The sequence below is a fragment of the Branchiostoma floridae genome, chromosome 19, assembly GCF_000003815.2.
Source record: "Branchiostoma floridae strain S238N-H82 chromosome 19, Bfl_VNyyK, whole genome shotgun sequence".
Classification (NCBI taxonomy): domain Eukaryota; kingdom Metazoa; phylum Chordata; class Leptocardii; order Amphioxiformes; family Branchiostomatidae; genus Branchiostoma; species Branchiostoma floridae.
In genome coordinates this window covers 14,399,244-14,423,344 of record NC_049997.1, presented here as the reverse complement: position 1 = coordinate 14,423,344, position 24,101 = coordinate 14,399,244, and the positions used below count along the sequence as shown (strand labels likewise).

Genomic DNA, 24,101 nt, shown 5'->3' with positions numbered 1-24,101 from the left:
TTATAAGACTTTATATTTGACATCTATGGTTGGAAATCTGAGCTGTGCTGTTTTTTCTCGGTAAAGTCGGGGACTTATTGATAACCCCACGTACATGTATAAAGTCTTATATAAATGTGTACCAAAATTCAAATTATTGTGATCATCATGTTGCAGGCGACACCCAGTAACGTTAGGTAAGGGATAACGAAAAAAAAAGGTGGACAATTGATCTGCAACCTGAGGTGTGAGGTCAAATTGTCTGATCACACTTCACCCTTCTTTTTCTCCCCACTTACCTTCTAATTTAGAAAAAACGAATGCCTGGAAAGTAATGACTCCAATGATTTGTAATTTGGAGGATATTGATAAAAGACTTCATACTATGAAGTTGTGCCTGAAAATCTGAGTTGTGCTTGTTATTTCTTGGTGAGGCAAAGAACTTATTGAACCCCCCTCGTATAAGGCAAAACCTTGTTTACTTGTTGTAGCGGCCGTTGAGGTCAGCATGTTCTTCAACCCAAATGTTGCTGGCTTTGCTGTGGTGTCTGTAATAATAACAAACACGCAATTATAATATTTTCATAGAAGCCAAGATCCATGTGTGTCACTGTCATTCAGTAAAGGAAGCCATCTATTTAAACAAAGCAAGTAACTTATTGCCACCTTCTATTTTAGGAGCAGTGGCGAAGTCTTCGAGCCAAAACGTGTTGGTCCTAATATTCAGTTCCGGGGTGGCTGTCGTTTTTATCATGGCGTTTGTGGTACTCGGCAAATCTTTTATGTCAACTGAAAACAAACAAAAAACAAACAAATAAACAATCAAAAACTATAACAGAGTATCATTAAGCATTCATAATCTGATGGCATTCATAATCTGATAGTAAACAATTCAGAGTATTGTGAAATACATCATTGCTAGAATGCTTTGTAGATAGGGACTTTGCCCAGTTTGGATTTGAATAAGGCCATGAAATATGCAAAAAATGTTTCATTAAGTAGGTTGTTAACATACCGGTGCTACCAAAGCTCACAGTTTCGACACTACGTCCGTACATGCTGACGGCTTCAATCCGGATGATGTACTTCGTTATTGGGAAAAGTTCTGTTACGTTGAAGTAGGTAGAGTCCGGGGGTATGCTGTAACGGAAGTTAAGATGTTGACATCCCGTTGACTGAATTATTGTTGGTTTAGAAGTAGTAGTACATAAAAACGTCAAAACCAACAATGATTACTTAAAGTACCAGTACTTCTAAACCAGCAATGATGCACTTTGGCATCCAGGTACACAATACTTTATACAGAATAATTCAAACAACTTGACATGGTCTCTACCAGCTCTACCAAATTTGTACACTTCAGACAAAATCCGCGACTTTCTTCGGTGAACTGTAAAAGAGTCTCTCAATTGTTTCCCATCTATGATATCAGTATGTCTTCGATTTAGAATTATTGGATAGAAAGATAACACATTGACCCGATCAGCTAAGTGCATACAATATGATGTTTTTAATCATCATAGTTAGTTGGATATAATATCAGACTAATGTCAAATTTTCAGTTTGACTGAATCTAAAAATATGAAGACAAATATGACTTCAAAGAGAAGTTACTAACGCAACTGGATATGATTGTGGAAATAAAAATTACTTTCTATCTATATTATATGATGGTAGATTACCTGAAATGTATCTTTTCCTCGCTCGTAGCATCAGTAACCGTGAGATCATAGGAGACAACAGCTGCGACAGGTGGCGTCCATACCACATGCATCCAAGTGGAGGAAACATTGTCGACTTTGAAATCAAAGGGTGGATCCGCACCTTTACATGGCAAAAAAGAAGAAGTGCTGCAGTGAATAGTTTCAATGAGTTGGATATCCCAGCTTTTAGTACAAAACCAATAACAATTTCATTGCTAACTTTTCAATAATTATTGTGCTAATTTCTCGACGGCAATACTTGCTGGTTCTACTTTAGTTAGCAATTCAAATCATCTTTTCATAATAATCTTCTCCAAGATTCAGGGCACTGACGTGAAGAAGAAATCAGAGCCAGTCTGTATTTTCCTTTTGTGTGCAAAGAACCTTATTACCGGGGAGTAATGAATGATGAAACTGAGTCTTTTTAAAGAAGACATGATGTAATTTTATGGAAAGCTTGAGATTATCATGTTCGGATGAAAGATATTATCTGAGTCGTGAAATCATGAGAAGAATACTAAGAAAACATAACCATGATTTATGGCGTTAACATATTCTTTGTTCTTAATTTATCTTTAATTCAACATGGAAACATTATAGACAGGATAAACTTTAAGCTCAATATGAGAGACTATCGTAAGGTCTTCAAATTCAAAACACAATCGTACCTGTGATAACCGTTGCGTTGATTGCGCTACTCCGCCCAAACCGACTGACCGCCGTCAAGCTGACGGTATATTTTGTGGCAGGGACAAGTCCTTGTAGCCAATAGTTACCGGCGTTACCAGGAAGGGTGACAGATCTGAGAGATCGCCGTTTCCTATTTTGCTCAGCTCTGCTGTACGCCAGTTTATATTCTGACAGCTTAGCAACCGGTGGGGTCCAGGACAGAGCCAGGCTGTTGTACCCAATGTCTTCCACTAACAGCTGCTTTGGAGGATCGGTGTCTGCAGTATGAAGGCAACGTTAGAATATGCTATAATGCTTTATTAAGATTCAAAAGTAATCTTCAAGAGAGATAAAGCATTTTTGACAAATAGCTGCACTGGTAGCAGTGGTGCAATGCAGCTTCGCTGTGTGTAGCATTTGCTCTTCTTGACGATTTGTTCGTTTGCTCACAGAGATTACCAATTTGAATTTTTTTGATCAGTGATGAAAATGTGTTTTAAATGCAGCAATCGTAAATACATCTAGTGTTCTAAAGAGAATACTGATTTCACGTCATGCACGCCTTTAGGCCCACGAATATGATATTGAATTTCACCTGTGATGATTATTACACTTGCTTGCGGTCCCTCGATGGTGGGACTGATGCATGTTATTGCAGCCACGTACTTTGTAGCAGGAGTTAGAGAAGTAAAGGTTGTCCAAGTTGCTGAGCCAGGGAGATACTGTGCAGAAACTGTCTGCCCTGTTTCCATGTCTGTTAGCCACGCCCTGTAGGCAACCACCAAGGCCCCAACAGGCTTTAGACATTGAACAATGACCGAACTCTCGGTGACGTGGCTGAAGGTGAAGTTTGTAGGAGGTGGCAAACCTGCAGTTGAAAGAAGAATATACTATAAGAAAAAAATGCCGCTGTTTGCTGACTTTTGTAATGGATACAATAGGTTCTTGAGTTATCAGAAGTTCATTACATGGCGTATCGATTGCTGCATCACTTTCAAGGCATTTTTATTAGCAACACATTTTAGACCAGATAGGCCTAGCAATGAAACATTTAAAAATGCTAGTTTACTATTCCTTGTTCTTAATTAAAGTCTATTCACCAGTTATACACTCTACGCTGATGTTAGCGCTGTCGTTCCATAGCCCAAAGGTAAGAACGGTGAGAGAGTACTGGACTCCGCTGAACAAGCCGGATATTGTAGCATTCGTGTCGTTACGACTCCGGAACGATGTCATCAATGAGGGCTGGTAAAATCCTGAAAAAAAATTTGCTGCTATACGGACTGGCTAGCAAACTTATGGATATATCATGAACAATTCTAAAAGAAAGGCCCTTACCAATAGTTGACCAATGCAAAAGCGAAAAAGATATTCCACCTAACACGCGTGGACAAAAAACAAAAGGACTGTTGCAGTACCAAGGTTGGCCAACAGGAGGCCCAAAGTCGAGGAGGACCGTCAGATGAACAACACATATATACCCACGAATCATTACAGTCCATCAAGCGGTTCTTAATATATTCTGCGGGCCACGCAGGCACATATGGAAAAACATGAAAAGTGATAATTTTACCACAATTTTCCATAATGCAGCACACAAAAATCCATGCATAGTTTATTTATTTATTTATTTCATCTTGAAACAGATGGGTAGCCCCTACAACAGTGCATAGTTGATTTCCAAGGGGGCCCATCAAACATACATATAAAATAATAAATACAGGACAATAAACGTGGTTACAATCAGTCAAACTTTGAACATCCAGGGACAACATACAGTACAGAAAACATAAAACCGGTGCGTCAAAACATAATCAGTGTCCATACTCATGTCGAAAACGTTCCAAGGTCAAAATCAATATGTCAAGAGATGGAGTGGAGGTCAGAGGTCAAATCATATATCAAATCATGTGTAAATCGAAAATTAATGAAACTGAAATTTACAAAGTATGGATAGTAAATCATATGTAAAGATTGAACAAACAAAAAAAAATTAAAACAGTAAGGCACATCAGAGACAAAGGTGCTTTTCCATACTAAGTTCCAATATTACTTGAGGTCAGATATACATGTGTTCTTCAGAGCTGTTTTAAAGCCTTTTAGTGTTGTGATGTTTCTTATGTTATCTGCTAGTTTGTTGTACTGGCTAGTGCCAGTGTATGCAATTGTTTTTTGTCCACATGTGGTGGTGTAGCTTGGTGGGTGTAGCTTAGTGGTCTGCCTAGTGTTGTAAGTATGGATACGAGAGTTGTGCTGAAATGTGGCGGATAGGTATGTTGGTGCCAAGCCTGTCAGACATTTGAAAACCATAATGCACGTGTGCTCAAATCTCCTATCAGCCAGGTATTTCCAGTTGAGAGTTTGGTGGAGGTTCACAATGCTGATGTCCCGTTGCCTACGTTGTAGCACCACCCTTGCCGTTCTGTTTTGTAGTATTGTGAAAGATTTACCTGAATTTTGTAGTATAGTGAAAGATTTACCTGAATTTTCCATAAAGCAGTAATATATCGATGTCGATAAGAAAGCCCCTGACAAACATACCGGAAATAGGGATGTACATGACATTGTGACCCGTAATGTCAGCAACTGGTTTGGTCCAGCTGATAGAGATGGACGTTGTTGTCGTAGACAAACATGTCAGATGTGACACGGGATCAAACCCTGTAGGACGAAGCATTCAGAGACAGAATGATGTTTATTAGCATTATATCTGAAATTACTACGCATATCATTTGATATAGAGCGTCCATTTCTGGTACTCCTAATCAAATGTTAATTGAAAAATGTACCACCAGTTCTGCCTGTTTGATTAAGAAAACCATAACACATACATGTACCAGTATGAAGAAACGCAAGAGTAGGTCCAAACAATAAATAACTAGTAAGAATAGTGTTTGTCTACAGCCAAATTTGTACCACTTCGATGAGACACCATTTCGTCACGTAATTATCATCCTAACTGTCCTTTAGGTAATTTGTAAGCCCTTACCGTCGCAAGCTAGCCGGTCCGTACGTAGGGTGTACCCAGTTGAACAGGAGCAGCTGAAACTACCGACGGTATTAGTGCAGAACTGCCCACAGCCTCCGTTTGCTGTCTCACATTCATCAACATCTAAGGAGGAAATAGAACGCGTTAATGAAATACAATGCTAGTATGAACTGGCATGATACGATATGACGTTATGATAGAGATGATATGGGAATTTTTATTTTCATGAAATACAAGAGCTATTGCAGAAACCATACCATCACAGGCAAATCCGTCCATATTCAGAATGTATCCAGTTCCACAGAAGCACTTAAAACTACCGATGGTGTTGTTGCAAGTTTGTGCACAGCCACCATTTGCAGTATCACATTCAAGTATGTCTGTAAAGAAAAAGAAAATAACACATTTCTTTTAAATTGTGATGATCACTGTATCCTAGGTATTTATTCCTCATAGGGAGGTTGCAGGCCATGGACCAAAAACAAGAACAAGGAAGAGTGGTGAACAGCGAGCAATTTTAAAGACATTTACTTCTACGTCAATCAAGGTTAGACATCCAGGTAATAAGACACGCCAAAAAGCAGTTACTCAAGCAACGTAACTGGATATGATTTTGGAAACTTTCGAAATCATATCCAATTGTTTGAGTAATTGCTTTTTGACGTACATTAACTCCTACTTATTCCCGACCTTTACACCTGCCTTCAAGTTGTTTTCTTTATAGTCTAATAACAAAAGAATATACGAACGGTCATACCAGGACATAAATAATTCATACCATATTGGACTAACAGGAATGAAAAGGAGCTAGCAGTAGGACAAACTGTAAATGTAGCAAACCGAGGATACGTCGCGTTACATACCATCACACGTGAAACTGTCTTCATGCAATACATAACCACTGCCGCAGACGCACTGAAAACTCCCATCGGTGTTGTTACACATCTGCTCACATCCGCCATTTGCTGTGTGGCATTCGTTGACATCTAAAGAAATAGGCATAAACAGCAATGATAAATAAACATTTGATAAATATACAGAACTGTGCTAATGTGGCGTTTTTTACAATGTATTAAAGACTTTTTCAAAAAATAAATTCATGATTCCTCACCATCACAGGATAACCTATCACCATTCAAGGTGTAGCCAATTCCACATGAACACTGGAAACTTCCAACGGAGTTGCTGCAGTTTTGGCCACAGCCGCCGTTAGCAGTGTCGCACTCATTCACGTCTGTATAATTTAGAAAACAATTAGCTATTTTTTCGAATCAAATGCTTGCAGAGATTCTGGAGTTACTTAACAGCCATAGAATGTCCCATATCAATCCATTGGTGAACAACATTGGGTTTTGTAAAATAAAACGCTCACGCTCGGACATTCCGAGGACATTCCTATTCGATTCCTAGAATTCCCGCATACAGTACATGATACTATACCATCAGGCTAGCCGCGGAGTTGTCGCCAAAATATAGTTACAAGCAACATTCTGTGTATGTTTATATAAATATATACAATGATCTTGTTAAACTTACCATCACAAGCAAATCCATCGCTGCTTAGTCTATACCCGGCGGAGCAGGAGCACTGAAAACTCCCGATGTTGTTCGTGCAAGTCTGCCCACAGCCGCCATTAGTAGAACCACATTCATCCACATCTATATGTTGGAAAACAGTGGGAAAGTGGAAGACATAAACAGCTGGGTATATCTAAAAATCTTCGTCATCTGTTTAAACTGGGCACGCTTATTGTAGTATAAATTGTTACACGGTAGTTAGACTTTACCTTGGATGAAAATGCTGATAGCATATCATTTATTAATAGCATGATACAAAACTAAGTAACGTAACGTAACAAAGCAAAATGCCAGATAATAAAGCATAACATGATAAAATATAACATAACATAGCATGGCTTATCGTAACCTTGTAAAGTATAACACATTATTACGTATAAAACAATATAGTATATAAAACAATATAATATAAAATACACGTATCAAAGCGGAGATGCTTACCATCACAAGTAAAACCATTGCCATTCAAGCTGTAACCAGTCGCACAGAAACACTGGAAACTCCCGATGTCGTTTGTACAAGTCTGCTCACAGCCACCGTTTGAAGAGGAACATTCATCCACGTCTGCATCAGAAAATTGAACCAGATATGCCAAATGTAAGTTTGATGACCAAAAAAAGCATGGTGTCTGACTTTTTCACTATATGAAATTTTGCTTTGCATCAAAATAACATAATTGATAGACTCAATCCCCTTACAACATAGATTAACTATACTTTTGCAGGTTGCTTTGTGTTAACGGCCATCTTGGTTGAACGACCTAGGAGCTCATTGGTCTTCAATCACAGACTTGAAAAGCATCTTATGAGGGTCAATAAGACCCAAGTTAAGTGAATGTATCCCCTCACGGTGAAACAAAATTTATCCGTACATAATGAACAATATGACTTTTCTAAAGGCATATTCTGATTTAAGGAAATGCAATATAACGTTAAAAATGCAATATATAATAAATGGAAAGATGCCCACTCGCACAAAGGACAATATCATAATTGCCCTCCCAAAAATCCCGAATAAGAAATATGCATTCTTACCGTTACAGGTAAATTCGTCGCTATCCAGACTATACCCATTTTGGCAGGAGCACTGGAAACTCCCGATAAGGTTGGTGCAAGTTTGATCACAACCACCATTTACATTGGAGCATTCGTTAACGTCTGCATCAAAACAAGTGATGGATTTTATTGTCTACAGTTAGGTAAAGAAAATTAATATGCACTGACCCTGCACTTACGACAAGAATGAGCAAGAATAATATCGTTACCATTATCCAAACTTATTTTTGATTAGCAAGAAAGAAGATTATGGAGGAAAAAAATCATCAACATTTTTTCTCCTGTACGATTATCATCATCATATCAGGCTGCTTCTCGAAGCGTCTCTGTCTTTCATTATGGTCTTTAACCCTTTAATCTATAAACCTGAAATCATTGGCAAGTTTATCTACATGCGTTCTTTACAAAAGCGTATAAGATAAGTTCACCGTCGCAGAAAAATCCATTGGCGTTCAAATTATAGCCAGGCCCACAGGAACAGTAGAAGCTACTGATGGTGTTTGTACAGGTCTGGGCACAACCACCGTTGGCAGCCGAGCATTCGTTCACATCTGCATTTGCAAAGACATGGATCCGGAGATACATATGTATTATGTTTGCATCTAACACGTAGCTGCAAATCAGTGCTTTTATACGGATGTGAATCCTGGGTACTGTCGCCCGACATGGAGAGTAAGATAAACTCATTTGACATATCCTGTTACAGAATCATGTTGAACATTAAGCGCCTTCATCGTGTAAACAGAAGCCAGATATAAGAGTGACAGCTTCTCATCTGCAACGTCAGACAGCGTCAATTGCGCTTTATTGGACACGCCCTCATAACGCCTGTAAAGGAGCCACTCAGGGCATATGCCGTCTTTGTCCCAACCCACGGTAAACGACGCCCAGGTCGTCAGAAGATGAACTATCTGACCTACACACAGAACGTATTGGGGGATGTGGAGGGTGACCTGAGCCCTGACGCTATTACTGCACTGGATGCAGACAGACGGAAGTGGACAAGACTTGATAATGGTGATGAGCTAATCATCAGGCATAGGACAAAGCAAACACACTTCTCAGTTGCAGGCAAAGGAACATACCCAAACATGTAAATTGACAAATGGGCATGTATCTTATCTCGATTATACTTTTAATTTCTATTTAATATAAGATATTCCCACCATCACAAGTGCGACCATCGCTGTTTAATCTATAGCCAGTTACACATGAGCACGTGTAGCTCCCAATGATGTTGTTACAGTTCTGATGACAGCCGGCATTTCCATCGGAACATTCATCAATGTCTGCATTATGCAAGCGAAAAAAACGCATGAAAGTTCCTTATAGTTAAATCGAGTATCTGTTCACCTAAACGTTGCAGACGTTATTTCAAAACAAATATAAAATTACATTCAAGTCTAAAATAATCCAGCAGAAATTAGCTGATCTGAAAAGCAACCAAAGCTCCCTAAATCTTTAATTATATATATATTTATGAATTATGTCGCAAAAATGGAAAGTTTCGTCTAGATTCCCTTACCATTACAAGAGTAGCTGTTAACGTTTAAGGTGAACCCAGTCACACAGGAACACTGGAAGCTGCCCATTGTGTTGGTACATACATGGTCACAGCCTCCATTTGTAGCTGAACATTCATCAATGTCTGCACATCAACGGCAAAAAAAAGGATATACGCGTTACTGTATGTAAAATACTATTGAAAACAGAGTTTTTTATCAGTATAGTGATTTTTAAGGGGACTGTGTTGTCCTATTGGCCTTGAAGTAAAAAGTTGAGACTCCAATATTATAGAAAAAGCTTGAAGGAAAGACTTCAAGTTTCTTCAGGTTAAGCTTGATTAAAGACATTTTGCACGAAATTTTATGTGATGATCAAAAATGCTGTTTTCAAAAGCCGATTCGTAACCTTTTTCGCTTTCACATGATTCTTTTTTAGACTATTGGACATTCTTAAAGCTGGATTAATCATTATCTATTGGTCAACACCGTACCATTGCATGATGGGGCGTTACTGCTCCAGGTTCGGTCTGCCTGACAAGTAGAACTGGTATCTCCGACCAGATCATAACCTAGGTCACATGTGGACGTCACCACGTCCTGGTAGAAGTTGGAGCCACTGGAAATGCCATTTACAGGAGACGACAGCACTGGGCACTGCACACCTGGGATACATATCATGAAAAGCTTTATTCGTGACAAAACAGCATCTGGAAAATAATTTTTTATCAGACTGCACAATTACAAATATATCTAATGCTGTTTACATTGCTATTATCTACATTTACCTTACATTATAGGCACAAAGTCATTTTAATAGACTCTCATACAGTCAAGAGTTCTGATACCCCACATTCAACATGGTTACATTTAAAACTTGTGTACCTGATAAACAATATCGTCTTTCACAAGGGAAAATGACTTCGACATTCAAATATTTTCATCATTGACTTGATTATGTAGTTATCTCTTACGGATTATTTTAGACAAAATGCTTCAGTCCTACGTGTGCATGTTGGGACGTTTCCAGTCCATGTTCTGTCTGCTTGGCAGGTCAAGCTGGGAACTCCAACAAGCTCGTATCCAGGATCACACCAGAACGTCAACACGTCCTGGTAGTAATTCTCGCCAGACTTTTCACCATTGTCAGGAGCTGCTAGCAGTGGGCACTGTACGGCTGAAACATGAAGTACGACATGCTTGAAAGTGCATTGCTGGACGGATAACTTCACAGTATGGTTTTGTCAATACAACCAATACCAAATACTTTCTATAATCACTTTGGTATCTTCCTCACGGCTATACTGACCTAACTTTCACTGATAGGCAACATTGTATTGGCAAGGATGTGGTACCAAACATGACTAAGCTTGTATCACCCTCATAGAAGATAACTCTGAGGGGCAATAGAAACGTTGGCTGGGAATTGGTATTGCCTGTCTATAACTATTCACGTCATCTTGTGATATACCAATCTGATGAAACGATTCAACGATAACTAATTGGATAAATCAATTTTAACAAAGGAAAGGCTTTCCAAGTATCTTCAACAAGGCTGAAAATAAATTATCGATTCTTACGCGGACAACTTGGAGCGCTGTCAGTCCACGTGCGGTCTGCCTGGCACGTTATGGCTGCCGAGCCATCAAGTTCGTAACCCGAGTCACAGGTGAAGCTCATCACGTCCTGGTAGTAGTTGCTGCCACTCGAGCCACCATTTGTAGGAGACTGCAACGCTGGGCACTGCACGCCTGGTGCCGGAAATCAAATAGATGTGAACTAAAGGAATATCCTTCTATTATGATAATTACATTACTTCCAGGAATATACTTGTCTGTCATTACAGATTATAGTTATCTTCTGTATCCTACGGTGTAATTAGGGTTTGGTTTGCTGTTGGTTGATTCGGATCTCCATTGTTGATACATCACTAGCACTATTCTTCCTGGTGTCAAGATTGAAATGATACAAAATATAACAAGAGAAATATACAAACATTATAGCCTTGAGCAAAGATAAGGCAAATTCAAAATCAAAGTGATAGCCACGAGCCAATGTAAAATAAGATACATCAATTATGCTCTGATTTATACAACAAAATATCTATTTGATTAATAGAAAACTTGATAACGTTAACTCAGAAAATGGAGCGGGAGAGGTCAAAGGAAAAATGAAATATGATTGTAAATCAAAATACAATTTGCACCGAAGGTAATGAAACAAGGTAGTATTTCATAATGTATAAAACAAAAATAGCAAAATAAAAATACATGATGGTAAAAATTTGAGACATTCTTATTCAATAGCACATCTTTGATAAATTACTTGACAAAGGAAAATTGTTCCAAATAGAACAAAACAAAATTGGAAATTCGGAGATAAGGGTAGCTTTTTTAATCAGCTGTAGTCTCAGTTAATAGTATTTCTGTCTTTTTTCTAAGTATGTAGCTAATGATAATCCTTAGCCACTGAAGGTCCATCTGTTTCAGTAGACATAAACTTTCTCTCATACGTGCGCAGGTTGGGATGTTATCACTCCATGTTCTGTCAGCTTGGCAGGTCATGCTGGAAGGTCCAACCAGCTCGTATCCAGGATCGCACCAGAACGTCAACACGTCCTGGTAGTAATTCCCGCCAGACTTTCCACCATTGTCAGGAGCTGCTAGCAGTGGGCACTGTACGGCTATAAAATACAGTACCACATGCTTGAAAGTGCATTGCTGGACGGATAACTTCACAGTATGGTTTTGTCAATACAACAAATACCAAATACTTTCTATAATCCCTTTAGTACCTTCCTCAGGACTATACTGACCTTTCACTAGTAGGCAACATTGCATGGGCTTGGATGTGGTACCAAATATGACTAAGCCTGTATCCCCCTCATAGAAGATAACTGTGAGGCGCCATATTGCCTGTCTATAAAGAACCAAGAAACACGACATGTAGTAATGTGCCAACCTGACGAGGCGATACATAAATAGGTCGCTTCAATTCAAAAAGAAAAAAAACTTTTCAAGTATTTTCAACAAGGCTGGGAATAAATTGGTTCTTACGCGGACAACTCGGAGCGCTGTCAGTCCACGTGCGGTCTGCCTGGCACGTTATGGTTGCCGAGCCATCAAGTTCGTAACCCGAGTCACAGGTGAAGCTCATCACGTCCTGGTAGTAGTTGCTGCCACTCGAGCCACCATTTGTAGGAGACTGCAACGCTGGGCACTGCACGCCTGGTGCCGGAAATCAAATTGATATGAACTAAAGGAATATCCTTCTATTGTGATAATTACATTACTTGTCTGTCATTACAGATTATAGTTATCGTCTGTATCATACAGTGTAGTTAGGGTTTGGATTGGTTTATTCGGATCTTCTATTCTTCCTGGTGTCAAGATTGAAATGATACAAAATATAACAATAGAAATATACAAACATTATAGCTTTGAAATAACAAAGAGCAAACATAAGGCAAATTCAAAATCAAAGTGATAGCCACGAGTCAATGTAAAATAAGATACATCAATTGTGCTCCAATTTATACAGCAAAATGTCAATTTGATTAATAGAAAACTTGATAACGTTAACTCAGAAAATGGAGCGGGAGAGGTCAAAGGAAAAATGAAATATGATTGTAAATCAAAATACAATTTGCACCGAAGGTAATGAAACAAGGTAGTATTTCATAATGTATAAAACAAAAATAGCAAAATAAAGATACGTGATGATAAAAATTTGAGACATTCTTATTCAATAGCACATCTTTGATAAATTACTTGACAAAGGGAAATTGTTCCCAATAGAACAAAACAAAATTGGAAATTCGGAGATAAGGTTAGCTTTTTTAATCAGCTGTAGTCTCAGTTAATACTATTTCTGTCTTTTTTCTAAGTATGTAGCTAATGATAATCTTTAGCCACTGAAGGTCCATCTGATTCAGTAGACATAAACTTTCTCTCATACGTGCGCAGGTTGGGATGTTATCACTCCATGTTCTGTCAGCTTGGCAGGTCATGCTGGAAGGTCCAACCAGCTCGTATCCAAGATCGCACCAGAACGTCAACACGTCCTGGTAGTAATTCTCGCCAGACTTTTCACCATTGTCAGGAGCTGCTAGCAGTGGGCACTGTACGGCTGAAACATGAAGTACGACATGCTTGAAAGTGCATTGCTGGACGGATAACTTCACAGTATGGTTTTGTCAATACAACCAATACCAAATACTTTCTATAATCACTTTGGTATCTTCCTCACGGCTATACTGACCTAACTTTCACTGATAGGCAACATTGTATTGGCAAGGATGTGGTACCAAACATGACTAAGCTTGTATCACCCTCATAGAAGATAACTCTGAGGGGCAATAGAAACGTTGGCTGGGAATTGGTATTGCCTGTCTATAACTATTCACGTCATCTTGTGATATACCAATCTGATGAAACGATTCAACGATAACTAATTGGATAAATCAATTTTAACAAAGGAAAGGCTTTCCAAGTATCTTCAACAAGGCTGAAAATAAATTATCGATTCTTACGCGGACAACTTGGAGCGCTGTCAGTCCACGTGCGGTCTGCCTGGCACGTTATGGCTGCCGAGCCATCAAGTTCGTAACCCGAGTCACAGGTGAAGCTCATCACGTCCTGGTAGTAGTTGCTGCCACTCGAGCCACCATTTGTAGGAGACTGCAACGCTGGGCACTGCACACCTGGTGCCGGAAATCAAATAGATATGAACTAAAGGAATATCCTTCTATTGTGATAATTACATTACTTCCAGGAATATACTTGTCTGTCATTACAGATTATAGTTATCTTCTGTATCATACAGTGTAATTAGGGTTTGGTTTGGTTTATTCGGATCTCCATTGTTGATACATCACTAGCACTATTCTTCCTGGTGTCAGGATTGAAATGATACAAAATATAACAATAGAAATATACAAACATGATAACTTTGAAATAATAAAGAGCAAACACAAAGCAAACTCAAAATCAAAGTGATAGCCACGAGTCAATGTAAAATAAGATACATCAATTATGCTCCAATTTATACAACAGTCAAAGGAAAAATGAAATATGATTGTAAATCAAAATACAATTTGCACCGAAGGTAATGAAATAAGGTAGTATTTCATAATGTATAAAACAAAAATAGCAAAATAAAAATACGTAATGATAATGATTTGAGACATTCTTATTCAATAGCACATCTTTGATGAATTACTTGACAAAAGGAAACTGTACCAAATAGAAGAAAACAAAATTGGAAATTCGGAGATTAGGGTAGCTTTTTTAATCAACTGTCATTCCTTAATCAGTTTTTATTCAGCTGTAGTCTCAGTTAATAATATTTCTTTCTTTTCACTAAGTATGTAGCTAATGATAATCCTTAGCCACTGAAGATTCATCTGTTTCAGTAGACATAAACTTTCTCTCATACGTGCGCAGGTTGGGACGTTATCACTCCATGTTCTGTCAGCTTGGCAGGTCATGCTGGAAGGTCCAACCAGCTCGTATCCAGGATGACACCAGAACGTCAACACGTCCTGGTAGTAATTCTCGCCAGACTTTTCACCATTGTCAGGAGCTGCTAGCAGTGGGCACTGTACGGCTGAAACATGAAGTACGACATGCTTGAAAGTGTATTGCTGGACGGATAACTTCACAGTATGGTTTTGTCAATACAACCAATGCCAAATACTTTCTATAATCCCTTTGGTATCTTCCTCACGGCTATACTGACCTAACTTTCACTGGTAGGCAACATTGCATTGGCAAGGATGTGGTACCAAACATGACTAAGCTTGTATCACCCTCATAGAAGATAACTCTGAGGGGCTATAGAAACGTTGGCTGGGAATTGGTATTGCCTGTCTATAACTATTCACGTCATCTTGTGATATACCAATCTGATGAAACGATTCAACGATAGCTAATTGCCAAATTGGATAAATCAATTTTAACAAAAGAAAGGCTTTCCAAGTATCTTCAACAAGGCTGAAAATGAATTATCGATTCTTACGCGGACAAGTCGGAGCGCTGTCAGTCCATATGCGGTCTGCCTGGCACGTTATGGTTGCCGAGCCATCAAGTTGGTAACCCGAGTCACAGGTGAAGCTCATCACGTCCTGGTAGTAGTTGCTGCCACTCGAGCCACCATTTGTAGGAGACTGCAACGCTGGGCACTGCACGCCTGGTACAATAAAGATTAAGTTGAACTAATGGAATATCATTTTATTGTGATATCTAGATTACTAGAGTATTCTTACAAACATACAGGTCATTACAGATAGCAGCTATCCTGCGTCATACAGTGCAGCTAGGGACTCATTTTGGAATGACAGCTTTTTGTTTACTTAATTCTTATTTCTTTTATCAGTTCGAAATATGTGACTTATTATCGTCCTTGGCCATTAAAAGTTCATCTGTATTAGTAGAGCATCTGTTACTCCCATACGTGTGCAGGTTGGGACGTTATCACTCCATGTAGCGTCAGCTTGGCAGGTTACACTGGAACGTCCCACAAGCTCGTATCCAAGATTGCAGGTGAAGGTCACGACGTCTTGGTAGCTATTGCCCCCATTCATTCCACCGTTGTCAGGGCCTGCCAGCAGTGAGCACTGAACAACTAGTACAAAGAGTAATTACGTATTTAGAACTGTCATTTCCCTTTTCCGTCCTGTATATATATATATATATATATATATATATATATATATATATATATATATATATATATACTGTAAATGCAGAAACGTTCACGGTGGATTAATGTTCGCGGTTTTCGCGGCGGCCGCTTCACCGCGAATTTAAAGCCACCGCGAAAAATATTCCTGAACAGTAAGAGACTACAGTGCATGGTGCTACCGCGAAATTAAATCCACCGCGAAAAGTCCATTTTCCAGCTACCGCGAAATTAAATCTCCGCGAACTTAAATACATTTACAGTATATATATATATATATATATATATATATATACAGGACATATATATATATATGCATTATTTGTAAGAATCAGAAAACTTATTTCATATCCCCACTGAAATGCCTAGCTAATCATACAACCTTCTACTATCATACCTATAGAATATTCTATGTTCATCTAGATGCCTAAATGTAACTTTTGTAATCTATTTTGTTAATGAACATCGTACTTGCACATGTTGGTGGGTTCCCACTCCAGGCCAGACTCGACAGGCAGGTAAGTGTAGAGGAACCGACCAGGTTGTATCCTGTGTTGCAGGTGAAGGTAACCACGTCTCCGTAGGAGTTGGAACCGCTCACGACACCGTTTGTAGGGGCTGTCAGTACGGGGCATTGTCCAACTACATGCAAATGAAAAGTAACACAATCTCTATACTGTTTTTAAGAGTCAACGCCTTTTCCCTCAAAGAGTAATGCAACCGAGCACAATGTGGATTCACAGTATGTCAGGACAAATACATTCACGATGTAGTAATCCACTAAACTACTTCAGCGTATTACATGCATTTTTTTTTCAAAACAAATTCTAAAAAGACGTTGACTAAAGCGCAGCAGGAAATATATTTCAATGTACTATTTCTGCCCAAAGATAATAGATTACACGGAACATTTCGATACAGGCAAATAAGTAGCCTCGTCTCTATACTGTTTTTATCCAGTAAAGGTAACGCTAAGTCTCATACAAATCATTTTGTCTAAAACATACTACAATAGAACAAAGCACAATACTGTGAATGGGTTGGGATCAAAGCAAGGACAGCGCCGTGTTCATCAATACACGGAAGTAGTAAGCCCCCAGACTGCTTTTTATGCTAACGATTTAGTTTCCTCGCACTAGAAAACAATACTTTTACTGATTGCCATTGGATTATTGCTCCCTTCCCATTCAAATATCTAAATCAATGATTCTATCTTACGTTCACAGGTTGGTGGACTCGCACTCCAAGTCCCATCCGCCCGGCATGTTAGTGACGAAGCACCAGCCAGAGTGTATCCTGGGATACATGTGAAGGTGAGCACATCTCCGTAGGAGTTGGAACCGCTCACTGCACCGTTTGTAGGGGAGCTCAGTATGGGACACTGCACAACTGAACAACAAAAATATTGTACTGAGTTATTTGATGTTCCTTCCAGAGCATATGGATAATTAAGATAAGTGGAGATTCTATGATTTCTAACAACTTAACCTTTAGTTTTCTGTTGGGAGTTTCTTCTTCATCAAAGTATGATACAGCCAAGCACAATGGAGGCTCACAGCATGTCATAACAAATAAAACGCCTTGTTCATCATTGCACTGCTATGTAATATATTCGATGTTCAATAGTTGTACTTACCAACACAAGTTGGTGCACTATAACTCCATGAGCCTGAAGACTGACACGTCCGTGTAGAGTAGCCATTCAGGTTGTATCCTGTGTTACACGAGTAGGAGGCCACATCTCCGTAGTTCCTGGAGCTGTAGCTCACAGCACCGTTTGTAGGGTTGGATAGTGTGGGGCATTGCACGACTGAAGAACGGAGAAAGAAAAAGAAAAAAAGTCTACCAAGTTAAAGGAAACACTGTCATTTTCACTATATCATATTTTTCATTTCGAAATATTGCAATTTGAATCCACCTTTGTTCGAATTGATATTCCTAAATACCCTCTTTTCAAAAACAACGGATATAGATTACCCCGCAGATGAAGCTGAAGTGGCGATACGTGTAAAAGCTACCTCAACTAAAACCTGGCATGTACATGGGATTGAATTAGACATGTGCACACCTTTAGAATACTCAAATTTAATATCACTCATTTGTTATAGCCGCAAGTTGATTTGGCTATTGTCAGACGAATCATACATTTCTCATGTTCCTTCGTCATTGTATCCAAGCCAAACATTAAACCTGAAATTTGGCATGTGGGCCAATGTCTAGTTTCCAGCATATCAATGCACTGCTATGTAATATATTCGATGTTCAATAGTTGCACTTACCACCACATGTTGGTGCACTATAACTCCATGAGCCTGAAGACTGACACGTCCGTGTAGAGTAGCCATTCAGGTTGTATCCTGTGTTACACGAGTAGGAGGCCACATCTCCGTAGTTCCTGGAGCTGCAGCTCACAGCGCCGTTTGTAGGGTTGGATAGTGTGGGGCACTGCACGGCTAAAGAACGGAGAGAGCAAGAGATAGAAAGTCTACCAAGTAAATGCAAGATTGTCATATTCACTTTATCATATTTTTCGTTTCGAAAGTATTGCAATTTGAAACCACCGCCCTTCACAATTGATATTCCTAAATACCCTCTTTTCAAGCACAACGGATATAGATTACCCCGCAGATAAAGCTGAACTGCCGATACATATAAAAGCTACATCAAATAAAACCTGGCATGTACATGTGGTTGAGTCAGACATATAATTATGCAAACCTTTGAAATACTTAACTTTAATATCTTTAATCTTTTTGGTTTATTTGGCTTTTGCCAGACGTGAGGATGGGACTAGGTAAAAGTAAGGTAAGACGAAACGTGCATTTCTTATGTTCCTTTATCCTGGATATATCGGAGACAAATGACTTGAAATCTATACTGTATATGTGGTACTGTTAATATAAGTAGTTGCTAACTTGAGTGCAGTGACACATTGTCATCGTCTGTCCAAGAACAAAATAAATTTAGAAAATTGGCATGTGTGTCGATGTCTAGATTCCAGCATCAATGCACTGCTATGTAATATATTCGACGATCAATAGCTGCACTTACCACCACAAGTTGGTGCACTATTACTCCATGAGCCTGAAGACTGACACGTCCGTGTAGAGTAGCCATTCAGGTCGTATCCTGTGTTACACGAGTAGGAGGCCACATCTCCGTAGTTCCTGGAGCTGTAGCTCACAGCGCCGTTTGTAGGGTTTGATAGTGTCGGGCACTGCACGGCTAAATGACAAAGAAAGAAAGAGAAAGATGATATTCCAAGTAAATGCAACACTGTCATATTTTATCGTTCTCTCCTTATACTATATTTGTCATTTCGAAAATATTGCCATTTAAAACCACCGTTGTTCGAATTGATATTCCTAAATACCCTATATCTTTACAAAAATATTCTACCCCGCAGATGAAACTGAACTACCGATACATGTAAAAGCTACCTCAACTAAAACACGGCATGCGCATGGCATTGAGTTAGACATATGTGCACACCTTTGGAATATTCAACTTTATTATCACTCATTTTTAAGTTTTTTTGGCTATTGTCAGACCAAGCGTGCATTTCTTATGTTCCTTTGTCATTGTATTGAAGCCGGAAATTTGACATGTGTGTCGATGTCTAGTTTCCTGCATCAATACACTGCTATTTTACATATGCGATGATCAATTGCTACACTTACCACCACAAGTTGGTGCACTATAACTCCATGAGCCTGAAGACTGACACGTCCGTGTAGAGTAGCCATTCAGGTTGTATCCTGTGTTACACGAGTAGGAGGCCACATCTCCGTAGTTCCTGGAGCTGTAGCTCACAGCGCCGTTTGCAGGGTTGGATAGTGTAGGACATTGCACGGCTATATAGAACAGAAAGAAAGAAAAAGAATGTCTACCAATTAAACATTGTCATATTCCGGCATTACCATATTCCAGTGTTCTCTCCCTATATCATATGCGTGTCATTTCGAAAATATTGCAATTTGAAACCACCGCCCTTCACAATTGATATTCCTAAATACCCTAAAAAACAACGGAAATAGTTTACCCCGCAGATGAAGCTGAACTACCGATACATGAAAAAGCTACCTCAACTAAAACCTGGCATGTACAGGGGATTAAGTCAGACATATGCACATCTTTGGAATACTAGTCTTAAATATCGCTCATTTTTGGCGACGCCTCAGGGGCGAGCCAAATGGTATATAATTGTGTTCAGTCTGCAATTCTAGGAATTGTACAGGCATTTTTTCAACAGGAATGCTAGTAGTCTACAGGTATGCTGGGTATGTAAGTCCCTCCAAAATCTGTACAGGATTTACTAGTATCTCAGGAATACAATGGTGATATAAACTAAAAAAAGTAAGGGGACGATCCCATTTCCTCTCTCTTCTTTGCCTTTTAAGTCCCCGAGTGAAGTCAGGTGCCCATTATTTTACTTGTGCGGAGAGTGGAAAGTCGTGTTAAGTTCGGCCGAAGCTCTGCTGTGTGAAAGGGCCATCCTGACGGTTCTCACCTGTTTGGCAGTTGGCGCCCACGAATCCCGTAGGACAGCTGCACTGGTAAGCCTGGCCATTATTGATGCTGACGCACTGGCCACCGTTCTGGCATGGATTGCTCTGGCACGGGTTAGTCTGGGCAGCTGTGAGGAAGGAAGAACGGTTTTGTGAGTTAATTTGGGGAACATATTTATTTTTTTGCCGGCATGACCTACCGTAAAGAGAGAAGCACCGATACCATTATCACTTAGGCCCAATATCTGGTACACTTTTTGTATGGTTATCATATTCAACTCTTATCTTACATTCACGGATTCAGTATGATCCAAGACAGCAATGCAAAATGGAAAATCGAGAAATTGGCTCCAATAGCTGTCTGTATTCTATGTTTTTCTACATGAGTTCTGATATAGACACTAACCTGCACAGACAGTCTGGGCAATCTGATTGATCTCTGCGCTCAGTGCGTTGAAGTCGGTCAACTCAATTACGTTGTTCTGGTTGCCGGCAGCGATTTCCAGAAGTTGTGTGGCATCGTAGTTGCCCACGCCGATGGCGTAGACATCCACCCCTTGGGAGGCCAGGTCATTAGCAGACGACGCCACAGAATCACCTGACTTACCGTCAGTCACGACAATCATCACCTGAAAAGGGAGGAAGGTGGCGAAGTATTTAACAAAAATCACCTCAAGACCACGCCCTAAGAAGATTGGTTCTAAAACTATTCAGCCAAGTCACGTCAACTCTTTTCGATAATTGTGTCGGGTTCTTTTACATGCAAATGTTGGAAGATTGTGAATGATGAATGACGCGTCGACGATCCATCATATGATGAATGTTTTTTTTTTTTATGACCGTACTTTTGGAACACTTCCGCCTCTCCATGCTGCGTTCAGACGGGCGAACTCCAGAGCGGACCCGGTCCTTGTGCCGCCACCCTGGTACGAGATGCTGTCAATAGCGGCCAGGGTAGATGGCTTGTCAGAATGGTCACCAAGGTTGAATTCCAAGCTGAAAAACAATATGACTTTTGGAAACAAAATCTGTGCCAGCGTTTCTTTAAAACCTTGCAATGTACTATGGAAATAGTAAACTGTTCTCCAACTAAAAACTACGGCCTCACCGAAATCTTCGAATGAATGACTCAGTTCTCTTTAATTCTCTGTACATGAGATTTGTGTGACGGCAATAGGTCAAATACTGTTGGAAATATACATAGAACATCTAAGTGCCTCATATTGCCTCTTCTACAGGTAGCTTTTTATAACATCCGTATATAATATCTGTATCTAGAGAATGGGCGCTGATTTTCATCTTTCAAACGATGACCAGATTATATTTATAACTCACGTGTTGGAGGTAGAGTACTGCACTACACCGACCCTGGTGGAGCTCGCGCTGATGTCGAAAGCGTTCACCACGTTCTCAGTAAACTCTTTCACCTTATCGAAGTTGGCGTAAGTTACGCTACCGGATCCGTCCAGAACGAAGAACAAGTCCAGCGGTGCGTTACATATCGGCGCTGGGGTAAACATGAAACGATATCGTCATATATGACGTCAAAGGGTTGATATGGAACAATATATTTTTTGCATAGGGATGAAGATGGATGGAAATATGCTGTATTTGCTCCCAAGCAAATGTCGGCCTTTCTAGTTATATTTCAATCCATACAACAGTATGGATTGCAATATATTGTTTTTGGTCGCGTCTCTTTTTCTTCTTTTTCTCCTCCTGTCAAACCTTCAAATCGATTCAACTTTTTTTCATTTTGGGGCCAAATTAGCTGAAATTTGGCATGGAAATAGAGATAGCAAAAAACCCCAGGCGTTTTTTTCACTTTTTTAATAGAGGCCTTAGAAATTATGACATTTAGGATTTTTGGTCATTTTTAGACCTAATGACCTGACATTTGGTACATTTGGTACAGAGGTGCATTGGACATATGAGCACAGGAACCAATCAACACTTTCTTCATAGATCTCTTAAAAATGAGTTATTATGTTTTTTTGGGCCATTTTTGACTACAAAAGTATATTTTTGGCTCCTATGCCCTTGTATTAAAACCAAATGACCTGTAATTTGGTAAAGAGGTGCATTGGACATATGACCACAGGACCTCATCAACACTTTCTTCCTAGATGACTTGTTATTTTGTGACTTTTAGCCATTTTTAACTAAAAATATATATTTTTGGCTCCTATGCCCTTGTATTGAAACCAAATGACCTGAAATTCGGCATGGTGTGTTGTACAGGTGCCCACAGTACTTTTTTTCACTTTGGGAATAGATTTTTTTGCCATTTTTAGACTAAGAATGTTAAGTTTTGGCTCCCATGCCTTTGCATTACAACCAAATGATCTGAAATTAGGTATGAAGGTGCGTATGGTATGTGGCCACATAGATCTATTCGCACCTGTGGTGTACATCACTTAAAATTGTTCGATTTGGGATTTTTTGCCATTTTTGACGAAAAATGTATGTTTTTGCTTCATGTGTCATGAAAAAGCCAACTGATCTGGAATTTGGTATTGGGCCAGCTTAAGCACTAGAAATAGAAATGGGTCACATAGACCAGTCCATTTTGCATAGATAGGGGTGTTCTGGAAGAGTCCATGATTGTATGGGGGGGGGGGGCTTTTTTAAAAATCAAGTTTGGAGTGGGATGATGTTGTGGGACAGGTCAAGTTCTGCAAAAGGTTGATATTGAACAGTACATTTTTGCATTGGGATGAAGATGGATTGAAATATGCTGTATTTGCTGCCAAGCAAATGTCGGCCTTTCTAGTTCACAGGAGTTTTTTTTTCCAACAACTGACTTTATTTCCTGTGTTATCATTGTCTCTTATCTTTAAAATGACCAACATCTTCTGTATCCTTATGCTAAACATGCGTTTTCGAAGCCGCGCTAACATGCTTATTCATAATCCCGTCCACCAGCGTGTCCTTGGCACTCATTATTCATAAGAAGGGCATTCTGTGCTCCTTTGTTATGATTTTATGGGATGTAACATTTACAACGTTGGCGTCATACGTTACCTTAAAGGACCTCTTTTTACTGAGCTACTCGTGGGTAGGTTCAAGCTATTCACACTGAAATGGCGAGGCGAGTATGATTTGGTCTTGACATTTAGGTTGCAGATAGCTTTTCACATCAAGATAACAAAACTTAATACTTGTGACATGTGTTAGTTGAAGGTGAACATCACTACGCATGGATTATGCAAATGAGTACCATTTGCATAAGATATATATTTCATGGAGACATGAGGTCGCCGAACTCTGATAACGGACGTTGATATATTGTCCTTTTGTTACTTTGCACAGTAAGATATGGATATATTAGGATCATATTTGATATATGTCCAATGTGGCTATGAACATGGAATTTGAAATAGAGTAGTCGTCTTTTAGAATACATGCCATTGTATGTAGTGTAATACTGTCTATAT

The 24,101-nt window shown here is 39.4% G+C and overlaps 2 protein-coding genes across 2 annotated transcripts; both read right to left on the bottom strand.

Moving 5' to 3' along the window:
* Positions 1-13,992: 13,992 nt before the first annotated feature.
* On the bottom strand, positions 13,993-18,843 carry LOC118406512 (P-selectin-like). Its single transcript, XM_035806573.1, has 8 exons — positions 18,831-18,843; positions 18,436-18,609; positions 17,793-17,966; positions 17,375-17,545; positions 16,628-16,798; positions 15,494-15,664; positions 14,912-15,082; positions 13,993-14,177 (listed from the first exon to the last, which is right to left on the bottom strand). Exons 1-8 carry the CDS (start codon positions 18,841-18,843, stop codon positions 13,993-13,995), a joined length of 1,230 nt encoding a protein of 409 aa, XP_035662466.1.
* Positions 18,844-20,240: 1,397 nt separating this feature from the next.
* Positions 20,241-23,078, bottom strand: LOC118406511 (von Willebrand factor A domain-containing protein 2-like). The gene is made up of 6 exons (XM_035806572.1): positions 23,066-23,078; positions 22,000-22,171; positions 21,510-21,660; positions 21,071-21,293; positions 20,667-20,792; positions 20,241-20,251 (listed from the first exon to the last, which is right to left on the bottom strand). The coding sequence occupies exons 1-6, from the start codon at positions 23,076-23,078 to the stop codon at positions 20,241-20,243; spliced, it is 696 nt and encodes a 231-aa protein (XP_035662465.1).
* Positions 23,079-24,101: the final 1,023 nt, after the last annotated feature.

What these genes read in the sequence shown, in the direction of transcription:
- LOC118406512 (XM_035806573.1), bottom strand. An exon ending in TAGTGCACCAACTTGTGTTG is followed by an intron (nt 17,546 to 17,792) that starts GTAAGTACAACT and finishes TTTGTTGTTCAG; the next exon opens with TTGTGCAGTGTCCCATACTG. An exon ending in GAACCCACCAACATGTGCAA is followed by an intron (nt 15,665 to 16,627) that starts GTACGATGTTCA and finishes TTATTGTACCAG; the next exon opens with GCGTGCAGTGCCCAGCGTTG.
- LOC118406511 (XM_035806572.1), bottom strand. An exon ending in CAGTACTCTACCTCCAACAC is followed by an intron (nt 21,661 to 21,999) that starts GTGAGTTATAAA and finishes ATTGTTTTTCAG; the next exon opens with CTTGGAATTCAACCTTGGTG. An exon ending in TGCCCAGACTGTCTGTGCAG is followed by an intron (nt 20,793 to 21,070) that starts GTTAGTGTCTAT and finishes CCTTCCTCACAG; the next exon opens with CTGCCCAGACTAACCCGTGC.